The sequence below is a fragment of the Oryctolagus cuniculus genome, chromosome X (assembly GCF_964237555.1).
Source record: "Oryctolagus cuniculus chromosome X, mOryCun1.1, whole genome shotgun sequence".
Classification (NCBI taxonomy): domain Eukaryota; kingdom Metazoa; phylum Chordata; class Mammalia; order Lagomorpha; family Leporidae; genus Oryctolagus; species Oryctolagus cuniculus.
The window spans coordinates 10,138,043-10,160,331 of record NC_091453.1 but is presented as its reverse complement, the minus strand read 5'-3'; the positions used below and the strand labels follow the sequence as shown (position 1 = coordinate 10,160,331).

General features: G+C 44.2%; 2 protein-coding genes across 32 annotated transcripts in view; one reads left to right on the top strand and one right to left on the bottom strand.

Moving 5' to 3' along the window:
• CXHXorf58 (chromosome X CXorf58 homolog) overlaps positions 1-18,951 on the bottom strand; it is a 29,683-nt gene extending 10,732 nt beyond the window's left edge. Inside the window, exons 1-7 of one of the 6 annotated variants that reach the window (XM_008272451.4) lie at positions 18,659-18,951; positions 17,020-17,137; positions 15,586-15,712; positions 14,419-14,518; positions 12,007-12,101; positions 10,720-10,831; positions 1,952-2,083 (exon numbers count right to left, since the gene is read on the bottom strand). In XM_008272451.4, coding sequence (XP_008270673.1) covers positions 1,952-2,083; positions 10,720-10,831; positions 12,007-12,101; positions 14,419-14,518; positions 15,586-15,692 — 546 coding nt within the window. In that variant the 5' untranslated portion in view covers positions 15,693-15,712; positions 17,020-17,137; positions 18,659-18,951. The remainder of the gene's footprint in view (positions 1-1,951; positions 2,084-10,719; positions 10,832-12,006; positions 12,102-14,418; positions 14,519-15,585; positions 15,713-17,019; positions 17,138-18,658) is intronic. The other 5 variants (XM_008272450.4, XM_070067193.1, XM_070067194.1 and 2 more) reach the window with 5 other exon arrangements.
• Positions 18,903-22,289, top strand: part of APOO (apolipoprotein O) — a 94,123-nt gene continuing 90,736 nt past the window's right edge. For 9 of the 26 annotated variants that reach the window (XR_011385647.1, XR_007912140.2, XR_011385635.1 and 6 more), the window contains exon 1: positions 18,947-19,207. Coding sequence is in view for 6 of the 26 variants with exons in the window: in XM_051827635.2 (XP_051683595.1) it covers positions 19,199-19,207 (9 nt within the window). In the remaining 20 variants the exon portion in view is untranslated. Of the gene's footprint in view, positions 19,208-19,270; positions 19,606-22,289 lie in introns of those variants that run through there. The other 17 variants (XR_011385643.1, XR_011385639.1, XM_070067201.1 and 14 more) reach the window with 11 other exon arrangements.

Sequence of the window (22,289 nt, the reverse complement as noted above, 5' to 3'; positions counted from 1 at the left end):
AGTGGAGGATGGCCCAGGTGCTTGGGCCCTGCACCCCATGGGAGACCAGGAAAAGCACCTGGCTCCTGGCTCCTGCCATCGGATCAGCGCGGTGCGCCGGCCGCAGCGCGCCGGCCGCGGCGGCCATTGGAGGGTGAACCAACGGCAAAGGAAGACCTTTCTCTCTGTCTCTCTCTCTCACTGTCCACTCTGCCTGTCAAAAAAAAAAAAAAAAAGAAATGGCACAGCCAGGACAGGATGGGAAGTGGAGCAGCCGGGACATGCTGCAGGCAGTGGCTTAACCTGCTAGACCACAGCACTGGCACCACAGTCACCTTATTTGTTGAAATACTGTAGCACATTCTCCTTGTGCACAGAATAAAGAAAAAGGAAATGTCCTGCTATGGTCTAAAACCCTGCCTTATGGTCTACCAGCCTGACTATGCCACACTCCTCCCGTTCCACAGACCTGCTTTCAGGCCCTGTGGTTCCTCCTGCCACAGAGCCTGCTCACCTCCATGCAGGACTTAGCACTGCCTCCAGGAGGCTGTCACACACATCATCAATGGCCTGCCTAACAACCATTTTCCACTTCTCTTTAGCTCAAGGGAGATTTTTTTAGAAAGTGCCTGGAACAACAATATGCTCAGGGAAGGAGGGCCAAGCACTTGACTGTTCTCAGTCGAGTGTGTGGAAGGAGCTTTTTGTTAGTGATTGGTTCAGGGGGAGCACGTGATCCAGTTATGACCAATGGGATCTCAGGGGAAGTCTGTTGGTAGCTTCTGGGAAAGGTTTTTCTTCTAGAGACAAAGAGAGAGAGATGTGGGACGGGCTTTGGTGCATTGGTTAAGATGTGTTTGGGATGTCCACCATCAGAATGCCTGGGTTCGAGTTCTAGGCCTGCTCCCAAGTCCAGCTTCCTGCGAATATGCACCCTGGAAGGCAGCAGGTGATGGCTCAAGTAGTTGGGTCCCTGCCACACATATGGCAGACCTGGATGGAGTTCCTGGCTCCTGGCTTCAGCCTGGCCCAGTCCTGGCTGTTGCAAGCATTTGGGGAGTGAATGAGCTCATGGGAGATTTCATCTTGTCTCTCTGCCTTACAAATAAATAAAAAATAAAAATTAAAAAGAGCAGGGAAGATACTAGGCGTTCCCTTTCTCCTGCCTTTGGATGGAACCAAGGATGTGACCGCTTTCTTGTTGCCACTTGAAGGAAGCCAAGGGGACTGGAGAGATGCTGACCCAGAACCCTGAGGGACCACCTACCTGGGAGACTTCTCACGGGATGAGAAATGCCCTTTTATTTAAACTTTTTGTGGTTGGGAATGTTCTGTTACTTGGAGCAGAAAACCTCCAAATAAGAGAACCCTTCTTTAATATGTAAAATCCTGTCATGCACTTGTTTAGCACTGTGTAGTTATTTTTGATTTTTACTTTTTTTTTTATTGAGATAAAAGTCCTGTAGTATAAATCCACCATTTTAGTCAATTCAAAGTATATAACTCAGTGGGTTAGTATATTGCCAATGTTATGCAATTGTCACCACTATCTAATTCCAGAACATTTCCATCACCCCCAAAGGGAACCCATATTCCTAAGCTATTACCTCTCCCCTGACGCAGAAAACTGTAAGTCACGTGAGTCCATTTCTCTGGACTCTCAGAAAGCAGGTGGTTCGCAGGGCATGGAGAGCTGCAAGAATGGGGGGGGGTGACAATTATGGGATGTGGGGTTTCCCTTTTGTAATAATGAAAAGACTCTGGAACTAGATGGTGGTGATGGTTGCACCACACTGTGGCTGTACCTAAGGTCTCCAAATTGTATACTTTAACATGGTCAAAATGGTCAATTTTATGTTGTGCATATTTTACCATAAGAAATAAAATGCCTGATTCTTTCTTCTTGAGCAACAGGCTCAGGAAGCTCTTTTTTAAAAATTTGGTTTTTGACATCTACATCTAAGTTCCTTACCTGCATGTAATCTTTCATGGTGACAATATCTATATGGTCAGTTACTTTGAATTTCTGGAAAAGACGTTCATCTTCCATAATTTGATTATAAAATTTCTTTTTGCCCATGATTTTGCAAGCATCACTTACTCCCTATAAATAGAATAGGACATAGATTTTTACAGTAACAGCACAATAGCCTTAATTACCAGCACACACTGATAATTAAGGTATAATTTTTTTGAGAAAAAAAATCAAATATCATTCCTTTGTTCAAGCAGCTTGCTATTCAATATACGGGCTTCATTTCCAAAGAAGAGATTATATAGACCGTTAAACCACTTAAAATGTGTTTCCACGGCTATATCTACATAGCTTTAAAATGTGGCTAGAGAACTAGCTGAGTCCACAATCCTTGGAGGACGGTAGTTTTTAAAAGAATTGTTTTTTCTCCCTAAGAAACATTCTTTTCATGTAACGTCATTTGTGCTGTTGGTGCAGAGGAAACTTATCTGGGAATTGAGGAGGTTGCCCTAGGACCTGCATGCAAGGTGTTACAGGGAGGGACTCTGTTTTTTCTGTTCCTTAAAACATCACCCACCCCACCCCCAGAAGGAAACACTGCAGATTGCTCAAGCCTCAGTACCCGCTTTGGACTTCATTCTCAGTAGCCAGAGAGCAGCAAGTAAAGATGTTTCATTTTTTTTACCCTTGTCACCCAAATGTCAACATTCTGTCATTAAGGAAAGCACCGGAGAGGTGAGAAGAGAAGTCACGGGAAGTACAAGGCTCCAGTCCTGTCTGGCCCTTTGTGCACCTTGCCCCCCCACCTCTACCTACCCCTGTGTTACGAGCCAGTAAGCACGAGCTGACTGTTCTAACACACAGTTCTGTTACGCATTTGTGTTTCTGGCCACCGAGGCTATGCTTTTGTGGAGGGAGACTGGCACAGAAGAAAATTCAAATCTCTTTTGATTCCAGATCAGTTTTTCTTTCCCTTTGTATGTCAGAATATGATTATTTGTGAAAGGAGGGAAACGGGGGGTTGCAAGGCTAAAACCAGGCCTTAGAAGAGTGGTTGAGACAGGAACAAAATTCAGCATCTCTGCCCTTTTCCCTTAATACACGATCGGACAGCAATCTTAAATATTTCTTCTACTCCAATTCTTTCTCTTGGTATCAAGAATATTTCTCTTTTATTTATTTATTTATTTTATTTTAATTTTTTAAATTTATTTGAGAGGTAGAGTTACTGACAGTGAGAGGGAGAGACAGAGAGAAAGGTCTTCCATATGCTGGTTCACTCCCCAAATGGCTGCAACAGCCAGAGCTGGGCGGATCTGAAGCCAGGAGCCAGGTGCTTATTCCCTGTCTTCCATGTGGGTGCAGAGGCCCAAGGACTTGGGCCATCTTCTACTGCTTTCCCAGGCCATAGCAGAGAGCTGGGTTGGAAGTGGAGCAGCAGGGTCTCGAACCGGCGCCCATTTGGGATGCCGGCGCTTCAGGCCAGGGTGGTAACCCGCTGCGCCACAGTGCCGGCCCCTCCCTTTTTCATTTTCCGTATGTGTCTGTGAACTTTTAAGCTTTGAAAATTAAAAATAAATAAAAGAGGGGCCAGCACCGTGGCGCAGTAGGTTAATCCTCCGCCTGCGCCGCCGGCATCCCATATAGGCGCTGGTTCGAGACCTGGCTGCTCCACTTCCAATCCAGCTCTCTGTTATGGCCTGGGAAAGCAGCAGAAGATGGCACAAGTCCTTGGTTCCCTGCACCCACATGGGAGACCCGGAAGAAGCTCCTGGCTTCTGGCTCCTGGCTTTGGATCGGCACAGCTCTGGCTGTTGCGGCCAATTGGGGAGTGAACCATCAGATGGAAAACCTCTCTCTCTCTCTCTCTCTCTCTCCCTCTCTCTCTCTCTCTCTGCCTCTCCTCTCTCTGTGTAACTCTGACTTGCAAATAAATAAATCTTTTTTAAAAAAAAAAAGAAAAAGAAAAAGGGAAAAACTATTTAAGTGATCATACTAAATTAAGGGACAGTAACAGTGGCATGGAACCTTCTCATAGGTCTGTCATTTTTGTTTTCCACTTAGTTTCTGTGAACACTATTTATCTAAAGAAAAGGTAGTATTGGGAGCTGGCATTGTGGTGCAGTGGCTTCATCTGCTGCCAGGAATGCTGGCATCCCTTCTGAGTACCGGTTTGAGTCCTAGCTGCTGTATTTCTGATCCTATAGTCTGCTAATGCACCTGGGAAAGCAGTAGAAGATGGCCGAAGTACTCGGGTCCCTGCCACCCACGTCGGGGGCCAGGATGCAGTTCCAGGCTCCTGGCTTCAGCCTAGCCCAGCCTTGGCCATTGTGGCTACTTGGGGAGTGAACTAGAGGATGGAAGCTCTCGCTCTCGCTCTCTCTTGCGCATGTGCTTCCATCCACTGGTTTACTCTTTAAATGGCTGCAATGGCCAGGGCTGGGCCAGGCTGCAGCCAGGGTTGGAGAAAGACAGAGGGAGAGACAGACAAAGCCAGTGTCACAGGCAATGCCTTTAACCCACTGTCCCACAGTGTCAGCTCCATAAATACATCTCTGAAAAAAAAAATGAAAACACAGTATTGGCACATCTCTCCATTATGCTTTGTTGCAATTAATTTCCCGAGAGTTCTAATTAATCAGCCCCACAGTGACACTGAAGGTAAAAACAAATAATTGTACACTGACCAGGTTTGAAAGCCATGTAATTTCTGCTTTAGGAATTTCTGTAGGCATACTTCTATGTTACTTAAGCTCTGGTTACTTAGATAAGTATTTACTGTCAGTTCCTCCCTACACTGCCCACTCAGCCACCACCCATCTCTCCAAGCCTCAGTTTCTTTATCTGCACAGTGCCTCAGCCCTGTCTTGCCCATTCCAGTCTCTTGGCCCAAGCAAAAACACGCCTGGAAGCATTGAGCAAGCTTTCTGGCCACTTGTGAGGGGGTGTGAAAAACGCCTGCCATCCAGTGGCCAACATGTTCTTTGTCAGACATCCACCCTGTATGGGCAGACTCAGCAAAGTCCTTGATAGGAAGAGAAGGCGAGGAGGAGTCCGGCTCTGGGACAAAAGGAGAGGAAAACGAGGCCAGAATTCCAGCATACCAGCCGAGCAGAGCAGGATTAAGAGGCAGGTTCTGTTGTTAGTGGGTGACTCCAAGGGCCAAACGGGAGCACCTCTACAGTGGCACTTCGCACAGTACTGAGCATCACTGTGATCCCAAAGCCCTCACAGCCCTGGGGCTACTTGCTGGCCTAGACTCACACTTGAACTTGTAAAGTCACCTCCCCACCTCTGCTGGAAATTCCTCTAAATTTACTCCACTATCTCAAGTCACTTTCCCATCTCTACTGGAAATTCTGTCATGAGGGTATTAGTGACTGGTATCCCAGAACTGGAACAGGATTCTTGGTTTGGAACAAGAATATCAATGATCGCTTATTATGATGACAGTTAACTACTATTACTATTATCATTACAATTCAGTTAAATACAGTAGCAGAATAAGAAAAGCCAAAACTTTTGGAGTTGTCTTAAATGCAGACTATGCACAGTTCAGTGGAAAGAGAGATGTGTTCAAGTCTCGGCCGTGGCCCGACAAGTCCCCCCAAGTTCCAGGTTCCTCAGAGGCAAAGTGGACTGGCCCTCTAAGAGAAGGTGTGTGCTGGTGTTCAGCATAGTTGCTGACTCTTAGGAGTGTTGAAATTTCCCTAGGCTTTGGAATTAGGCTGATGGGATCTTGATCTCATTTCCTTCACCTTCTGATTGTCAGACTGTAGGCAAGTTAGTCTTTCTGAAATGAAGACAGGGGTCGTTGTTGGGAGACAGTGAGTTAAGCCACTACTTGGGATGCCTGCATTCCATAGCAGAGTGTCTGGGCTTGAGTCCTGCTGCTTCTCATTCACCTTCCCACTAATGTGCCTGGGAGGCAGCAGATGCTGGCCCAAGTACTTGGGTCCCTACCACCTGTATAGGGATCCTGGATGGAGTTCCTGGCTTCAGTTTGGCCCCAGCTGTTGTGATCATTTGGAAACAGAACTAGTGGATGGAAGATCTGTCTTTGTCTCTCCACCTTGCAAACAAATTTTAAAAAGTGAATACACATTTAGAAAACTAAAATGAACACCGGATTATATGACGGTACTTCAAAGTTTCTGGAACATTAAAATATATTTATTTTGGTGCAAAACTTTCATAATTCATGCATAGTTTTATCATAATATCCATTTCCACGAAATTTCTTAAGAGCCCTCAAACATTATAGTGTTTGAGTTAAATGAAATAATGCACACAAAATGTTTAAGATCACACTTGATACCAAGTGCTCAATAAGGGTAGCTTTTATTAGTAGTAATGTGCTTTTAATATAGAAACTCAGTTCTCAAAAGGACAGAGATTTTTTTAAAAATTTATTAATTTTATTTGAAAGATAGAGAGACAGAGATCTCCCATCCACTGGTTCCCTTTCCAAAAGCCTACAACAGCCAGGGCTGTGCTAGGCTGAAGCCAGGAGCCAGGAACTCAGTTCAGGTCTCACACAGGGGTGGCAAGGACCCAAGTACTTGAGCCTCCCAGGGTGTACAATAGCAAGCAGCTAGAATCAGGCACAGAGCTGGGATTTGAACCCATACATGCTAATATGGGATGCCGATGTCCCACGTGGCAGCTTAACTGCTGCAACAAATGCCTACCCCAGGACAGGGATTTTCAATAATAGTTGCTGGATGTTAATGGTTAAGAATAGCCACTCAACAAGAGGTGTTCCAGGCTATGGGGGAGGGCACCTTTTGGATGGTGCTGTCAGCTGCCTTGGGCCTAGGATCACCTATGGAGCCTTGTTAAACTACAGATATTGATTTGGGGGGAAGAGGGTCAGCGGTGGGGCCTGAGAATCTGCATTCCTATCAAGCCACAGTGGCTACTGCTGTAGGGCTGCAGATCATGCTGTGAGTAGCAATGCTTCAAAATATTCTCTAGGCCAGTGCCGTGGCTCACTAGGCTAATCCTCCACCTGCAGTGCCGGCACACCGGGTTCTAGTCCCAGTTGGGGTGCCAGATTCTGTCCCGGTTACTCCTCTTCCAGCCCAGCTCTCTGCTGTGGCCTGGGAAAGCAATGGAGGATGGCCCAAGTGCTTGTGCCCTGCACCCGCATGGGAGACCAGGAAAAGCACCTGGCTCCTGGCTTTGGATCGGCGCAGCGTGCAGGCCGCAATGCGCTGGCTGTAGCGGCCACTTGAGGGGTGAACCAACAGAAAAAGGAAGACCTTTCTCTCTTTCTCTCTCTCACTGTCTAACTCTGCCTGTCAAAAAAAAAAAAAATTCTCTGGTGGACCAACAATATTGACAACATCTGTAAATAAGCATCACTCAGAAAATATATCATTAGTGTATGCAACTGAAACAAGATCTCCTTTTTATTTAATCTTTTTTGCCATTTGCTTTTAAGAAATATTGTAAACAATTTTCAACAGATACATAAACTTGTACGTATTGATGAGGTACCACATGATGTTTTAATACATGTATACGTTATGTAATGTTCAACCAGGGTAAATATATTTATCTCCTCAAACATATAACATTTCTTCATGGTAAAAGCTTTCAAAATTCTTTCTTTGAGCTCTTTATAAAATATATACTACACTACAGGCACCCTACTGTGCAACAGAACATCAGAACTTCCTGTTCCTGTCCAATTATCACACAGCACCTCTTAAATAACCTTCTCCCTTTCCTGCTCACCCCTACTAGTCACAGACTCTGGTAACCACCAGTTTACTTTCAACTTTTGTGAGATCAACCTTTCTAGATTCCACATATGTGTAAAATCATGGAGTACTTGTCTTTCTGTGCTGGGCTGATCAAGCTTTCTTTTTTTTACCCATGGCTCTCCAGTTGTTCTAGCACCACCTGAACTGTCTTGGCACTGCTGATGAAAATCAATTGATAACCTACGTGTGGTTCTAAATTCTCTGTTCTCTGCTCTCGATCTATACGCCCTCACTGTCGTGATTACTGTGGCTTTGTGACACTTGAAATCGGGTAGCATCCATCCTCCAACTTTATTATTCTCCCCTAAAATGGCTGAGGCTATTCTATGGCCCTTCACTCGTTTTAGCTTTTTTTTTTTTTTTTTTTTTTTTTTTTTTTTAATGACTAAATGAGGAATGCAGTTGGCAAATGATATGAAAATGGAGCTGTGGAAATCTGAAGGACAGAAAAGATGGAACACTAACAAAAAGATCTGTGGAGTTCTTCCTCATTTATAAGTGAACTTAGATTAAACATCTGAATGGACTGAAACTGACTCATTCATTCCATATTAAGAAATAAGTAAACTCAGAAAAGTTGGATCAGTTTGCTCAAGACACAATACCTTTGTTCAAGGAGCAGAAGCACTGAGGAAGTTTAGAGTGAGAAAAGTTCCACTTTTACAAGTCTTCTATCAACCATGAACCCAAGTGTTATTAGAGTTTGTTTTGAAGCTGAACCAAAGGGAAAATGGAACCCTAAGCTCTCTTCAAGTTTGGAATGCTCTGATCATTAAAAACCCATCATAATCTTCATTGAAACACTCAAGCCGAACAGTAATACGCTCACATTTTTATGTTAAGAACAAAGTTTTCCTTGTGTATAAATCTTCATGGGAAAAAATCTAAGCATATCTAGCAAGCATTACAGTGACTACCTCAGGACAGGGAAAGCTGCAGCACAGAAAAGCATAAGGCATATTTTCTTTTTATATCTCTGGGCTATTTTTCTATTTTCAAGCTGCTTCATAATTTCAACAAAACTTTGTTATCATATAGCATTTCAATGAGTTTTAATATATGAGAGGTCTTTGAAAAGTTCATGGAAGATACATATTATCTTTTCTTTTTAAGATTTATTTGGGCTGGCATTGTGGTACAGGGGGTTAAGCTGCCATTCGCAATACCAGCATCCCATATTGGAGAGCTGGTTCAAGTCCTGGCTGGTGTTTTGTTTTGTTTTGTTTTTCTTAAGGCTGCTTTGCTTATGACCCAACTTCCTGATCATGCGCCTAGGAAGGCAACAGAGGATGGCTCAAGTGCTTGGGCCCTGCCCTCCATGTGAGAGACCTGGATGGAGTTACTTCCTGGATCCTGGTTTCAGCCTGGCCCAGCCATGGCTGTTGCAAGCATTTGAGAAATGAACCAGCAGATTGGTAGATCTCTTTCTCTCTCTCTTTCTAGTCTCGGAGAGATGGACAGCAAGAGATCTTCTATCCATTGGTTCACTCCCCAAATGCCCGCAACAGCCATGACTGGCCGTGGCTGAAGCCAGGAGCTTGGAACTCCAACCTGGTCTTCCACAAGGATGGCAGGAACACGTACTTGGACCATCATCTGCAGCTGGAAGCTGGATTAGAAATGGAGGTGGGACTCGCTCCCACACACTCCGATATAGGAGGTGGGCATCCCAAATGGTAGCTTACACAGTTTGCCACAACACCTACCCCACACATTATCTTTTAATTCTATTTTTCCGTGAGCTTTTTGAAGTACCCTTATGCACAATGATTTCCAGCCACTGCCTCTAAGGTTCTCGCCGGCTTACGCATGGGCACAGAAGGGTTGGCTCCTGGAGAGTTTCAGTCCCTGGAAAAACCTCATTACACAACCTCAAAAAAGAAATAACTGATGATGTTCTGTAGGGACAACTGTAAGCTTATCTTATAGACAAATATGACATGAATGTATTTGTCAGGTGTAGGATAAACATATAATTTCACATCTGAAGCCAATCTATGTAAATGAACACACAATGTTTTTGAAACACCATGGTCCATAATGAAAACATGTTGTCCTTGTGATACATTTCTGAAGCAGGGTTAAATTTTCTCTGCCATTGGCCGAGTATGCAGAGAACAGCAGTCCGTTCTTTTTCTAATACTCTTCAAAGTCAAGTGCTGCAAATGCTGGACCTGCCTAGAAGCTACCAGGCTGGGTGGTCTTCTCTCCCAAATACATGCTACAACTCATGGCTTCAGATGAGCCGCACTTTTGTGTAAATATTTCCAGCAAGAGATCTTTCTGTGGTTACAAGAAAATAACTTTTGATGTATGATTCATAAAAGGCTAAATATGAGAATGTCCACCTTTTTAAACTCAATTACAGTCCGGAATAAGGCTCAAAGGCGTTAAACCTCTGCTGTAGATTCTTGCTATTAAAAGTGTGGCTCATGGACCAGTAGCAGCAGCAGCGGTGGTGGAGGTGACAGCATTTTAACAAGATCCCCAGGTGACTGCTATGCCATACACACAATTATGGTGAATATTCATGAAACCTGGAGGCATGACAAGAACTCATGTAAAAAGAGATAAAGATTCGAAAAGTTCATTTCAATAGCGCAGTCTGGCAAGTTTTTTTTCTAAATATTCTACCAGAATCACAAAAACAATGAAGTTCCAATAAAACAAATTAAATTGCATCAAATGTTCTACATAATTTAAAAGCCCTACCGACCACTAGGCCACTTTAGTTCATGATTAACAAACCAAAAATTTTATACAAAGAAAACTGATGGATATTTTTCTAGAGCCTTACATAAGTTATTCATTCCAAATGTTTTTTTTTAGCTAACAAATGGAGACGCTTTGAAACACAGTGCTTAAAAAAGCACTACCTGCCTAGTGAGCTATTTAACTGTGAAATAACTTGCTCTGTATACTTGAATGGAATTCGGATACTACCCACATGTGAAGGAGCTACATTAACATAAAATGTACATCATGAAACGTCACCTCACTGCATGGCTTTAGCATATTTTTCCCACTAAAATACTTGCATCCGTGGCCTTCAGTATGATGAAAAATCTTAAACACGATGAAAGGTGGAAATGTTTCACCACTAAATCTGAAATAAAGACCAAAAATGATGCATTAGGCATGAGGTTTTGAGCCCAGTTTTTCTCCCCCTTTGTGCTTAAAACAGTTCATATAGTTTCTGGCATACAGGGTGAAGGCTCAGCCAAGAGCATATCAAGAACTGGCAATGAGGGGCCAGCGCTGAAGTGCAGTGGTTAAGCTCCCACATGCAACACCAACATCTCATATCGGAGTGCCAGTTTGGGTTCCAGTCCTGGCTGCTCTGCTTCTGATCTAGCTTCCTGCTAATGTGCTTGAAAAGCAGTGGAAAATGACCTAAGTACTTGGGCCTTTGCCACCCACATGGGAGACCCAGATGAAACTCCTAGCTCCTGGTTCCAGCTTGGCCTGTCTCTGGCTCTTGCAGGTGTTTGGGGAGTGAACCAGCAGATCGAAGATCTCTCTCTCTCTCGCTCTCTCTCTTGTGTGTGTGTCTGTGTGTGTGTGTGTCTCCCTCTCCCTCTGTCACTCTGCCTTAAAAATAAATAAATAAATAAATGAATAAATAAATAAATAAAAAATTTTAAAAAAACTGGCAATGAAATGAGTCACAGAGAACAAAAGGCCCATACTTTGGGGTGCTCACAACTATTCTCATAGCTCTGTCAGACTGGCCACAGCATGGGAGATGAGAGCTACTCTCATGGCAACTTTTTAAAAAAGATTTATTTTATTTATTTAAAAGATAGAGTTAGAGAGAGAGAGAGGGAGAAACAGAGAAAGAGGTCTTCCATTCACTAGTTCACTCCCTAAATGGCTGCCAACAGCCAGGCAGGGCCAGGCCAAAGCCACGAATCAGCAGCCTCATCAGGGTCTCCCTCGTGGGTGGCAGGGGCCCAAACATTTGGGCCATTTTCTGCTGCTTTCCAAGGCCATTAGCAGGGAGCTGAACTGGAAGTGGAGCAGCCAGGACTCAAACTGTCACCCATATGGGATGCCGGCGTTGCAGGCAGCGGCTTTACCCACTATGCCACAATGCAGGCCCCTCATGGCAACTTTTAGCCAGAGCCATGCTTTAGCTTCTTGTAGCACATGTAAATAAAGACCACACATTTACTTTGTAATTATATCCTGTGATATTATGAAAATTTCAAAAAATAAATGTCTAAGATTTCTTCATACTAGCTAAGTCCTTCCTGAGATAAATCAGCACAGATACCTTACCTGAATCTGACTTTACACTTCATGGTAGGATCTTTAACAAGTTCAGCCTCTGAGGGGCTCACTTTCTTCAGTATTTCATGTGTCACACGATATTCCTGAAACACAGGATGGGAGTGTAAACGGAACGGGAGACCTGCCCAGGTGCAACTTGTTGGCAGCAGCGGTACAGCGGATGGTACACTCGGCTAGAAGCTGCTTCTCCTCTTGGCTTTCTACTTAGCATCTTTGCAGCCTTCAGCTGGTTACTTAACCTTTTTGGTGTCTGAGTTTGAGAATCTGTCCCTTGCAGAGGTGGCAGGCACTCTTCTTTCCCTGTGATGATGCTTTCTACAGTGGGCAGCAGTTTTCTAGAAATATCCCTGGCCACTACTAGACTGCAAGCTTCATGGAGTAGGGACAGCATCCTTCTCCTTTACCACTATATTCCTGGCATCTAGTGTGGTACCTGAGACACAGCACATGCTTGACAAGTATGTCACGTTGAATGAACTACTCTAACATAGGAATGATAGCCAGGGCTTTTAACCACCTTTAGGTGCTGCATACTGTGTTAGGTGCCTTGAATAATAATCTCGCCCCTTACAACAGCACTATTATTAGAATATTGTCATTCACATTTTACATATAAGAAGACTGAAACTCACGGAGTTTTTGTAACTTATACAAAGGCATACAGGTAGTAAGTAGGGAAACCAGGATTCAAACTTGGATCTGTTTGACCCTAATGCTCCTACTTTTTCCCCCAAATGACCTCACTGCACCTTTATACCTAAGCTAACCATACAAAAATGTGATTAAAGAGCTTTAACAATACAAAGCATTATTAATGTAAGGTGTTAACTTGACCCTTTAGGATAATAGATGAGAAAAGAATTAATTTCTTTCCACTACTATGAGTTAAAATTACAAGAAAAGTATTATAATAATTAAATACATGTTCCATATATGAAGATAATGGACGATGGTCTAAAATGTCAAGGGTTTAGCTTGGGAGTGGGTCACTCTGAGGCAGTCTGCTCTTACTGACGTCAGAAATGGGTCTGTGGGTCAGATGGTGAAGAAGTGTATACATTGCTCAGTCATTATGATTTTTCAGAGCTGCTAAATTCCTTAATGTGGCGCTCTCTAGTAATAGGCTACTGACATTATGGGTTATTGTATTAGGAGAACATTTGGTACTATAACAAGGAAATCTTAATGCTCCTCTGGGATTGCCAGGATCATTCTAGGGGCAGAGAGAGAATGTATATCTGTTATGGTACTTGTTTTTTACTCAAATAGTATATTCTGCACACTGTTCTGTACTTGCCTTTTTACAAACAAGCTACCTTGGATAATATGGCAAGGTTTAACACTATGAACACTTATTTAACTAGCATCCTATCAATGGACATTGTATTGTTTATTTTCTTTGCTGTCACAAACAATGTGCAAGGAAACTGCACATATATTACAGAATGGATTGAAATTGCTTGGTAAGAGGTAAGGGCACTTGTATTTTTTTAAAGATTTATTTTATTTATTTATTTAAAAAGGAGAGAGAGCGAGAGAGCATGCTTCCATCTACTGGTTCACTCTCCAAATAGCTACAACATCCAGGCTGGGCCAGCCAGGTCTCCCACATGGGTGACAGGGGTCCAAACACTTGGGCCATCTTCCACTGCTTTTCCCAGGTGCATCAGCAGGAAGCTGGATCAGAAGTGGAGTAGCTGGAACTTGAGCTGGTGCTGATAGGGGATGCTGGCAATGTAAGCAGTGGCTTAACCCGCTGCACCACAATGCTGGTGTAGGGGCACTTTTAATCCAGAGATTTTTATGTTGGGAGCTTTGTGTCCCTGTCCCATAACTTCAAATAAGGAATACAATTCAAAATAACCTCAGCAGTGTATTAACTTCAGTCAAGGAAATAACAGTCATTCACATTACAGGCAGGGTTAACATGCTACTTTTGACATCTACATGACATATTGGAGTGCCTGGGTTTGAGTCCCAGCTTTGTTTTCGATTCCAGCTTCCTGATGATGCGCACTCTGGAAGGCAGCAAGTGATGGCTCAGGTACTTGGCTCTCTGCCACCCACGTGGAAGACCCAGATGGGGTTTCCAGCTCTTGGCTTCCGTCTGGCCCAGCCTCAGCTGTTGTGGGCATTTGAGGAGTAAGTCTTCAGATGGGAAATCTCTGTCTCTTTCTTTCTACATTTCGAATAAATAATATAAATAAATAAAAATAAAAACCAGTCATCTACATTAAAAATGAATCCAGAAATACCCCTTCAATCCAGTAATAAAGTATTACAATACAATATTATTAGATCCAAACAGAAGAGATAAAGGTTATGTATCCTGAATTAAAAGATCTCTTAGCTTGATAAGTAATTAAATCTGTGGGAGAAAACAAAAAGCAAAATTCATACCACTGCACAAATTGTATGCTTTAGGAGTCGAAACATCATTTTGTCCAAGTAAGCTAGCCAAGCTCTCTGTATTATCCGAACTGAAGTCTCTGTATTAAACCTGAGAGGAAGAAAAGAGGTTAATATTTATGAAGTGTTTTAATTTTCCTAAAATCTTGGAGAATTCTCAATTTATACATCCTCTTCTTGTACCACCCTGTCCCCCATGCTAAGGCTGACCTAATGAGGAACATTTGGATGTGGTAATTGGAACTGGTCATTTACAACATCTAGTCAGAATGAGGATATGGAATATTCCCCTTGAGATTAAAAAAAATGTATTGGCTAAAGCTTTATCATCAAGAGGCATATATATTTTAAATTAATTATTAAGAGGCATGGATATCACAAATAAAAGTGTGAGGAGACAAATTTCTTTTTAAAATGTCTTTGACCTAAAAGGATTCCGTTACAGTTCTTAAAAACACTGTCCAACTAGTTCAAGTGCAATGAACATGGAATGCGGAATAGTCTGAGTTACAGGAGGCCCAGTTCTCTTCTGGGGGCTGATGACTATGCTCCAGAAAAAGAACCTCCCCTCTCCGTATCTTTGCTTGGCCCAGGCTCATCCCGGACAGCTCAGAGAATTATTCCACTTTTGATCCTGCCCCAGCACTGAGAGGTTGTTGGTCTCCCCCTCCAACACCCTCTTGCCCCATCATTGTTCTCAGTGCCACGTGCAAGGAGAGGTACTTCTGCCTAATGTCATTCCTGCATAACGTCACCTTTGGCATTCCTCCCCACCTTCATCTCTACAAGATGCACAGACGTAGAGAAGAAAAGGCCTGAAGTGTAGGAGCAAACCTTTGGATCTTGCCTGATGACATTTATTAGCTGTTTTAACCTGTGAGTCACTTACCTTCTCCCAGTTGCTTCCTCATTTATAAAATGTGGTAATGCTCAGAGGACTATTTCACAAGGTAGTATCAGATCAAATAGATGTGTGTTAACAAGCTCTGTAAATTACAGAACGCTACATTTACAATAATTAGAATTTGATTTGAAAGTAATTTTAAAACACCAAAAGCCCCTAATTTACACATGAAGTATTTAAAGTCACCAGGGTAGATACCTCTTGGAAACTGTCCAGTTCTGAAAAATGACACAAGGTAAAAAATAGGTACTTACGGTAGAAATATCCTTGTCTCTGTAGTATCAGCGAAATGTACTTTGCCTGGGTGCCGCTTCTCTGATTTGGGTACAGTGGTCCCGGAAGTGTTTGAGGAATCATCCATTTTCTTTATGGTGAAGTAATCTGGAAGTACATAAATTAAGCTTTTGAGGTCATCATTTAATTATGCTGTTTGGACTAGACTGGAATGCCATACGATGGTTGTGCTAATTCCAGAAACCTTTCAAAAGGGAAGGCATTGTGCATCTCTTAATGTTGCTTACAGTTAACATTCTTTGCATACCAAATATATTATTGGTGGTATATGGCAAAGACAAATGGATCTATCCAGTGCCTTCTAACTGGTCTGTTTCCAGTCTCTCCCTCCTCCTAGTCATCTTTCCACAACAGCTGGAGTTAACATTTTAGAGCAATCATTCAGTCTTATGACTGCCCTACATTCACCACGACAAGCTTCCTGAAGGCAGGAGGCGTCTGGCTAACTAGGGAATCAATCAGCAAGGCCCTGCAGAGCAGAGGGCTGGTTTCTACATGCTAGTCTGCCAATTTTTCATGCTGCTTTTGTCATTAAACAGCCATGAGACTTTGGGCAAGTCGCTTATCCTCTTGATGGTTGTTTCCTCCTTGGTAAAGTGAGAGAGTGGGTACTAAATTATTGGATTTCACCTTCGATTCTCTGGTCTTTGAAGCATTACTACAATCTAGGTGCAGCTCTGAATTCTTAAGTCACTGTTTAGTGTTTTCTACTAAACCAGGGCTCTTTATCTTCTCTTTTGGGACCATGGACTCCTATGGACAGATCCATTTGGTAATTATGTTTTAAAAATGCCTAACATAAAATACCTAGGATTACGAAGGGCTCCCCATCATACTGAAATTGTCAAAATATTTTTAAAAAACATTATAGTAGTATGTGTCTTGTTAATGCATCAAAAATGAGACCTAATAACTAGCGTAGTTTTCAAGTAGTATAATGAACACAAATGAGATGTCGGCTCTGCCTGTAATATGAAAATACTTATGCATTGTATTGATGCCTGCACGATTACTAAAGTTCAGTTGCAGGTTACTGACAATGAGGTTGTTTCTCCCCCAGTCAAGTTCACATAGTCCTGAATCAAGAACTCCTGCCCTAACTTAGCACCATGCTTCACCCTTCTGTGTATGTGTGGAGTTACATTACTAATGCAGAGCCATCAGTCCCGTCAGTACTTCTCAGGGATGCGGATGGCTTTACAGCTGGGAGCTGGCCTGGCACTCACAGCTGGGCCTTGGTGTTAACACCAATCAGAACAAAGCCCTGCTTCCTTGAACTACCCCCAAACCACCCACAGCCCAAATGCTATGATAAATCTTCCTAACACTCTCTTACTGAAATGCCCCACTGTTTTTCCAGATGTGCATTTTCCTCGCAGCAATGAGAAACTTACTTCTTCAACCAGAGCTGTGTTCCTTAGGGGTCTTCTGCAGGAGGACAGAGATATGCCACTGCACAAATCTGCAAATTCTCCCCACGCCTGCCTGGCTGTGGTTTCAACTTTCTGTTGGCTTAAGACAGAAACAAAATGAAATATGTAAAACATCCTCATCATGTGACAGTGCAACACCGTAGGCTACAGCACAGGCTTCAAAGGCAGACTTCCAGGGTTTGGATCCTGGCTTCCCACTTTCTGTCTGTGTAACTTTGCACAAATGACTTAACAGCTCTGTGCCTCAGTTTTTTCATCTGTAGATTGGGAGTAATAACTGTGTCCACCTACTTGGGTTGTGTGAAAGAATAGCTGGATGTATGTAAGGAGCTGAAATCAAAGATGTGCACATAACAAGTGCGGTATCAGTGCTTGCTATTCTTTTAAGATAATTATTGTGATGATTTCTTACTTCGGAAACATTAAGGAACATTTAACTTCCAGTGAAGGGCTTATGCTTAAGTATTTATTTTTATTTTTTAGAAGAGTTTTATTTAAGAAATATAAATTTCAAAAGTACAACTGTTGGATTATAGCTGTTTTTCCCCCTAAACCTCCTTCCCACCCGCAAACCATCCCAGCTCCTACTCCCTCTCCCATCCCCTTCTTCATTAAGATTCATTTTTAATTATCTTTATATACAGATCAACTTAGTATATACTAGGTAAAGATTTCAACAGATTGCACCCACACAGACATACAAAGTGTAAAGTACTGTTTGAGTAGTAGTTTTACTGTTAATTCTCATAGTACAACACATTAAGGACAGAGCTCCTACATGGGGAGTAAGTGCACAGTGACTCCTGTTGTTGATTCAACAATTGACTCTCTTGTTTATGGCATCAGTAATCACCTGAGGGTTTTGTCACTGGCCTTATTTATGTGATCCCTTTGACACTTAATCCTATATGATCAATTATGAATTTAAACTGATCACTTTAACTAGTAAGATGGCATTGGTACACGTCACCTTGATGGGATTTGGAGTCCCATGGCACGTTTCTAGCTCTACCATTAGGGATAAGTCCGAGTGAGCATGTGCTGAACTGTACATCTCCTCCCTCTCTTATTCCCACTCTTATATTTAACAGGGATCACTTTTCAGTTAATTTTACACGCCTAAAGCAATTGTGTGTTAATTAAAGAGTCCAACCAATGGTATTAAATAGAAAAAGAAAATACTGCAAATAAAATAGTAATGCTTAAGTATTTTAAAGAGAGAAAAAAGCATCCTTGGCGACTAAACTTAAAGCCTGATAAATGTCTAGCTCCTGGTAAAGACCTAAAAAACAGGCAGCATTGTGACTGCCACGTGGGTGCTGGTTCCAGTCCTGAGGGCTCCATTTCCAATCTGGATCCCAGCTGGTGGCCTGGAAAAGCAGAAGATGGCCCAAGTGTTCGGGCCCCTGCACCTGCGTGGGAGACTCAGCTGAAGCCCCTGGCTCTGGCCTGGGCCATTTCTGGCCTTTGCGGCCATCTGGGTAGAGAACCAGCTGATGGAAGACCTCTCTCTCTCTCTCTCTCTCTCTCTCTCTCTCTCTCTCTCTATCTCTGTAACTCTTTCAAAATAAATAAGTAGATCTTAAAAAACAAAACAAACCCTAAAAACCTTTGAGAGGTAAATCCAGGGCTCCTATCGGCGGCTTCTGGCTGCGAGACTCTGGAAGAAGCTTGAGGCCCGCTGAGCGCCCCCAGCCGGAGGCCTCTGAGGACGGGACTCCCAGCCCACACCTCCGGGCGCCCAATCCTGGAGGCGAAGGCTGACTCCCAGCGCCCAGCGGCGCCCGGCGCCTCCCTCCTCGCGCCTCCCTCCCGGCGCTTCCTCGTGCCGCCCACACTGAGCCGGGGCTTTCTTGCCGCCTAGCAACCACCGGCGCAGGGGCGGAGCGTCACGGAGGGCGGGGCTTGCGTCCGCCCGCCGTCCGGGGCGCTACGCGCTGCCGCTCAGTGACGTCGCTTCCAGTCCAGGGTGGTTGAGCTAAACTTTCGCCTCATCGAGTTGACTATACGTTCGTCACCCGCGCCGCGGCACGCCTGCGGTTGGGTGAAACAAGGCCCTATCGGGCCTCCGTAGTCGGCTTTTTGTGGTAGGCGGGGCCGAGGCCGGGGTGACCCTGCCGGAACCGCCGCTGCCAGCAACATGTTCAAGGTGAGAGCATGGAGTCGGGTCACAGTTGTCATCGCCCCCTCCCGGCCACCGGGAGCCCTCCCCGCGCTCTCGTGGGCCTTTCCGGGGACCGGGCACGGTCCGCCCCAAGGCTTTTCCCGCCTGCAGGCAGGCTGCGTTCCGGCCCCGCGGTCCATTCACTGGTCATCTTGGGGCGAGTGGCTGCCGGGCGGAGGCGTGAGACTCGGGGGCGGGTCGCGACGGCCCTTTTGGGTCGTGCTTCCGTGAATAAAACACTTTGAAAAGTTACGACACTCTCCGCAAAGCACCCACCCCTTCGGCTGGTGCCTTCTCGGGATCGTGGGCAGGGTGAGGCTAGTTCCTGGCGACGTGGGGTTTGCTACTCTGGTTGCCGGGCAGCATCAGATTTCAAGAACCTGGTATGTGGGTGGGGGAGGGTCGCCCTCGGAGTGGCCGCTGCAGGAAGCGGGAGGCTAGTGTGGGAATGGCTGGCTGGGGAGGGAAGCTCCACATCCCAGTGACCATTATCCGTGTTTAAATGGACGTGTTGACTTTCTTAGGATCTATGTGCTTGTGGCCTTTAATAAAAGGACTTTTACAGACAATGAAGACTTTATTTCCAAAAATCCGTATTGTAGCATTAAGCCATTTTTTAAAAATTATTTTTGCAGTCACAAAAAACAAGTCATAGGCTATCAGAAATTAATCTACGAAACTGAGCGTTCAAGAGGCATCATACCCGTAAAGTAGTGCTAATGACATCTTAGAACTGTGCTGCTCGCTTAAGCTTTATTGAGCTCTTGTATGCTTTCAGCACATTAATAAAGACCATAAAATCAGAACATCGGTTCTGCCTGCTAGCCTTGGCCTTGGCCCGTCCTGCTGTGTGACCTTGGACAAGGCATTTAACCTCTCTGCCTGTTTTCCTGTTGGTGACAATCGGGATGATAGCATCTGCCTCATAGGTAGTCGTAGGAGGAAGTAGTTGTGCGTAAGACGCTTGAGAGAGGTCTTGGCATGTAGACATGCCTCTGGTTTGTTTTCGGCGAGCTCACGGTTTAGTCAGCAGGACGAATCCCATAAGCAACTTCCATTCATTTGACAAGTTGAGGTTAAACACCTATTATGTGCTAGCAGCTCAGCTTGGCTTTAGGCTTACGATGAAGCCTATGCTGTGACCAGTTCAGCTGCATGGGTACCAGCTATATACTGTGGTCGTAAAAAAGGGGAGCAGGATCTTTTTGGCTTAGCCAGGAGTTTCTAACCTGGGGTCCTCAGTCCTTCAAAGGGTCTGTATATAGGGGGGCCCCTGGATTCTGATGGGGGAAAAACTTATTTTCACCCCATCTTCAATGAAACCAAGTGTTTCCTTCAGTTGTGAATACCTATTACCTATTACTGGGTAACAAACCACTGCAAAGCAGTACCCTAAAACAATGATTTATTATTTCTCAGTCTGGGCTGGTTGAGCAGTTCTGGCATCTTCCAGGGGCTGAATTGAGCAGGGGGCTTGACTGGAAGGTACTCTCTCTCCCGTGTTTGGAGGCTTGGTGTCCCTCCCTTGTGTCTTCCTCATATGGTTACGGGCCAGTCCTAATGTACAAACACCTGCATCATTTGCTGATGTTAAAACAAGCTGCATAGCCAAGTTCAGAGTTGATACGGTAGTGGACTGTACAAGGGCATGGTTAAAAGCAGGTGTGGCTCATTGGGGGCTTATTAATTTAACAAGCCTTACAGCAGCAAACCACAATAGTATTAGTGCCTGTTACTAACAGAGGTCACAGTACTCAGGCCCGCATTTTGGCGCAGTGGGTTAAGTTGCTACCTGTGACACCAGCAAGTGCTGGCTCGAGTCCAAGCTGCTCCACTTCTGAACCAGCTCTCTGCTAATGTGTTGTGGCCTGGCTCAGCTCAGGCTGTTGAAGCCATATGGGGAGTGAACCAGCAGATAAGACAGTCTGTCTCTGTTTCTCTTAAACTCTGCCTTTGAAGTAAATATTTTTTAAAAAGTCACAATACCAGTGCAAGTCAGAGACATTTTTATATCATATTACTGTTGTTGCAGATCTCAAAATATCATTTATGCTCATCACTACAAAATTAGAGTGCTTGTAAGATTCACTGTTAACATCTTTTTAATGAGTTAGTGAAGTACATATTACTACATCAAAAAAATTTTTTTAGAGATATATTTACTTCGTTGAAAGAGTTACAGAGAGAAGGAGAGAGAGAGAGAGAGAGAGAGAGAGATCGATCTTCCATCTGCTAGTTCACTCCCTAAGTGGCTGCAGTGGCCAGTGTGGAGCCTGGCCGAAGCCAGGAGCTTTATCTCGGTCTCCCGTGTGGGTGCACAGGCCCAAGCATTTGGGGCATCTGCAGCTTTCCAAGGTCATTAGCAGGGAGCTGGATCAGAAGTGGAGCAGCCGGTACACAAACCAGTGCCCAAAGGGGATGCCGGTGTTGCATGTGGTGGGTTTAGCTGCTGTGCCACAATGCTGGCCTTGTACACCAGAAATTCGAATTTTGAAAATATGTTTATTTGTAAAGGGGAGGCAGAGAATGAATGTGAGAATATCTTTCATCTGCTGGTTCATCCCTCAAATGCCCACAGTGGTAGAGACTGCTTCAGGCCGATGCCAGGAGCCCAGAGCTCTTTCTGGGTTTCTCACAAGGGTGGCAGGGGTTCAAGGCCTTGGGCCATCTTTTGCTTTCCCAGGTGCATTAGCAGGGAGCTGGATTGGAAGTGGAGCAGCTGGGACTCGAACCCATTCTCCAATGTGGGATGGTATTGCAGGCAGTAGCTTAGCGTGAAGCACCACAGCGCTCTCCCCGTAAAAATATTCTTACAGTTATTTCAATGTAATTGGTGGTATTTTTATGCAGTAGGAAGCGTTCTTTGGGAAGAGGTCCATACCATAAAGACATACCCCCCTCCCCCGACTTTGAGTGGAAAACCTTGGAGGGCACCAAAATACAGAGTAGACTGAGGAGAGGGGAGAGAGCAGAGATGGAGAAGCAGTGTTTGGAAAGTAGAAGAAGGAGCAGAGCAGCATGGTATTTAGGAAATCGAGGGTGGATGGGCTATGCTAGGAGGCTTTCA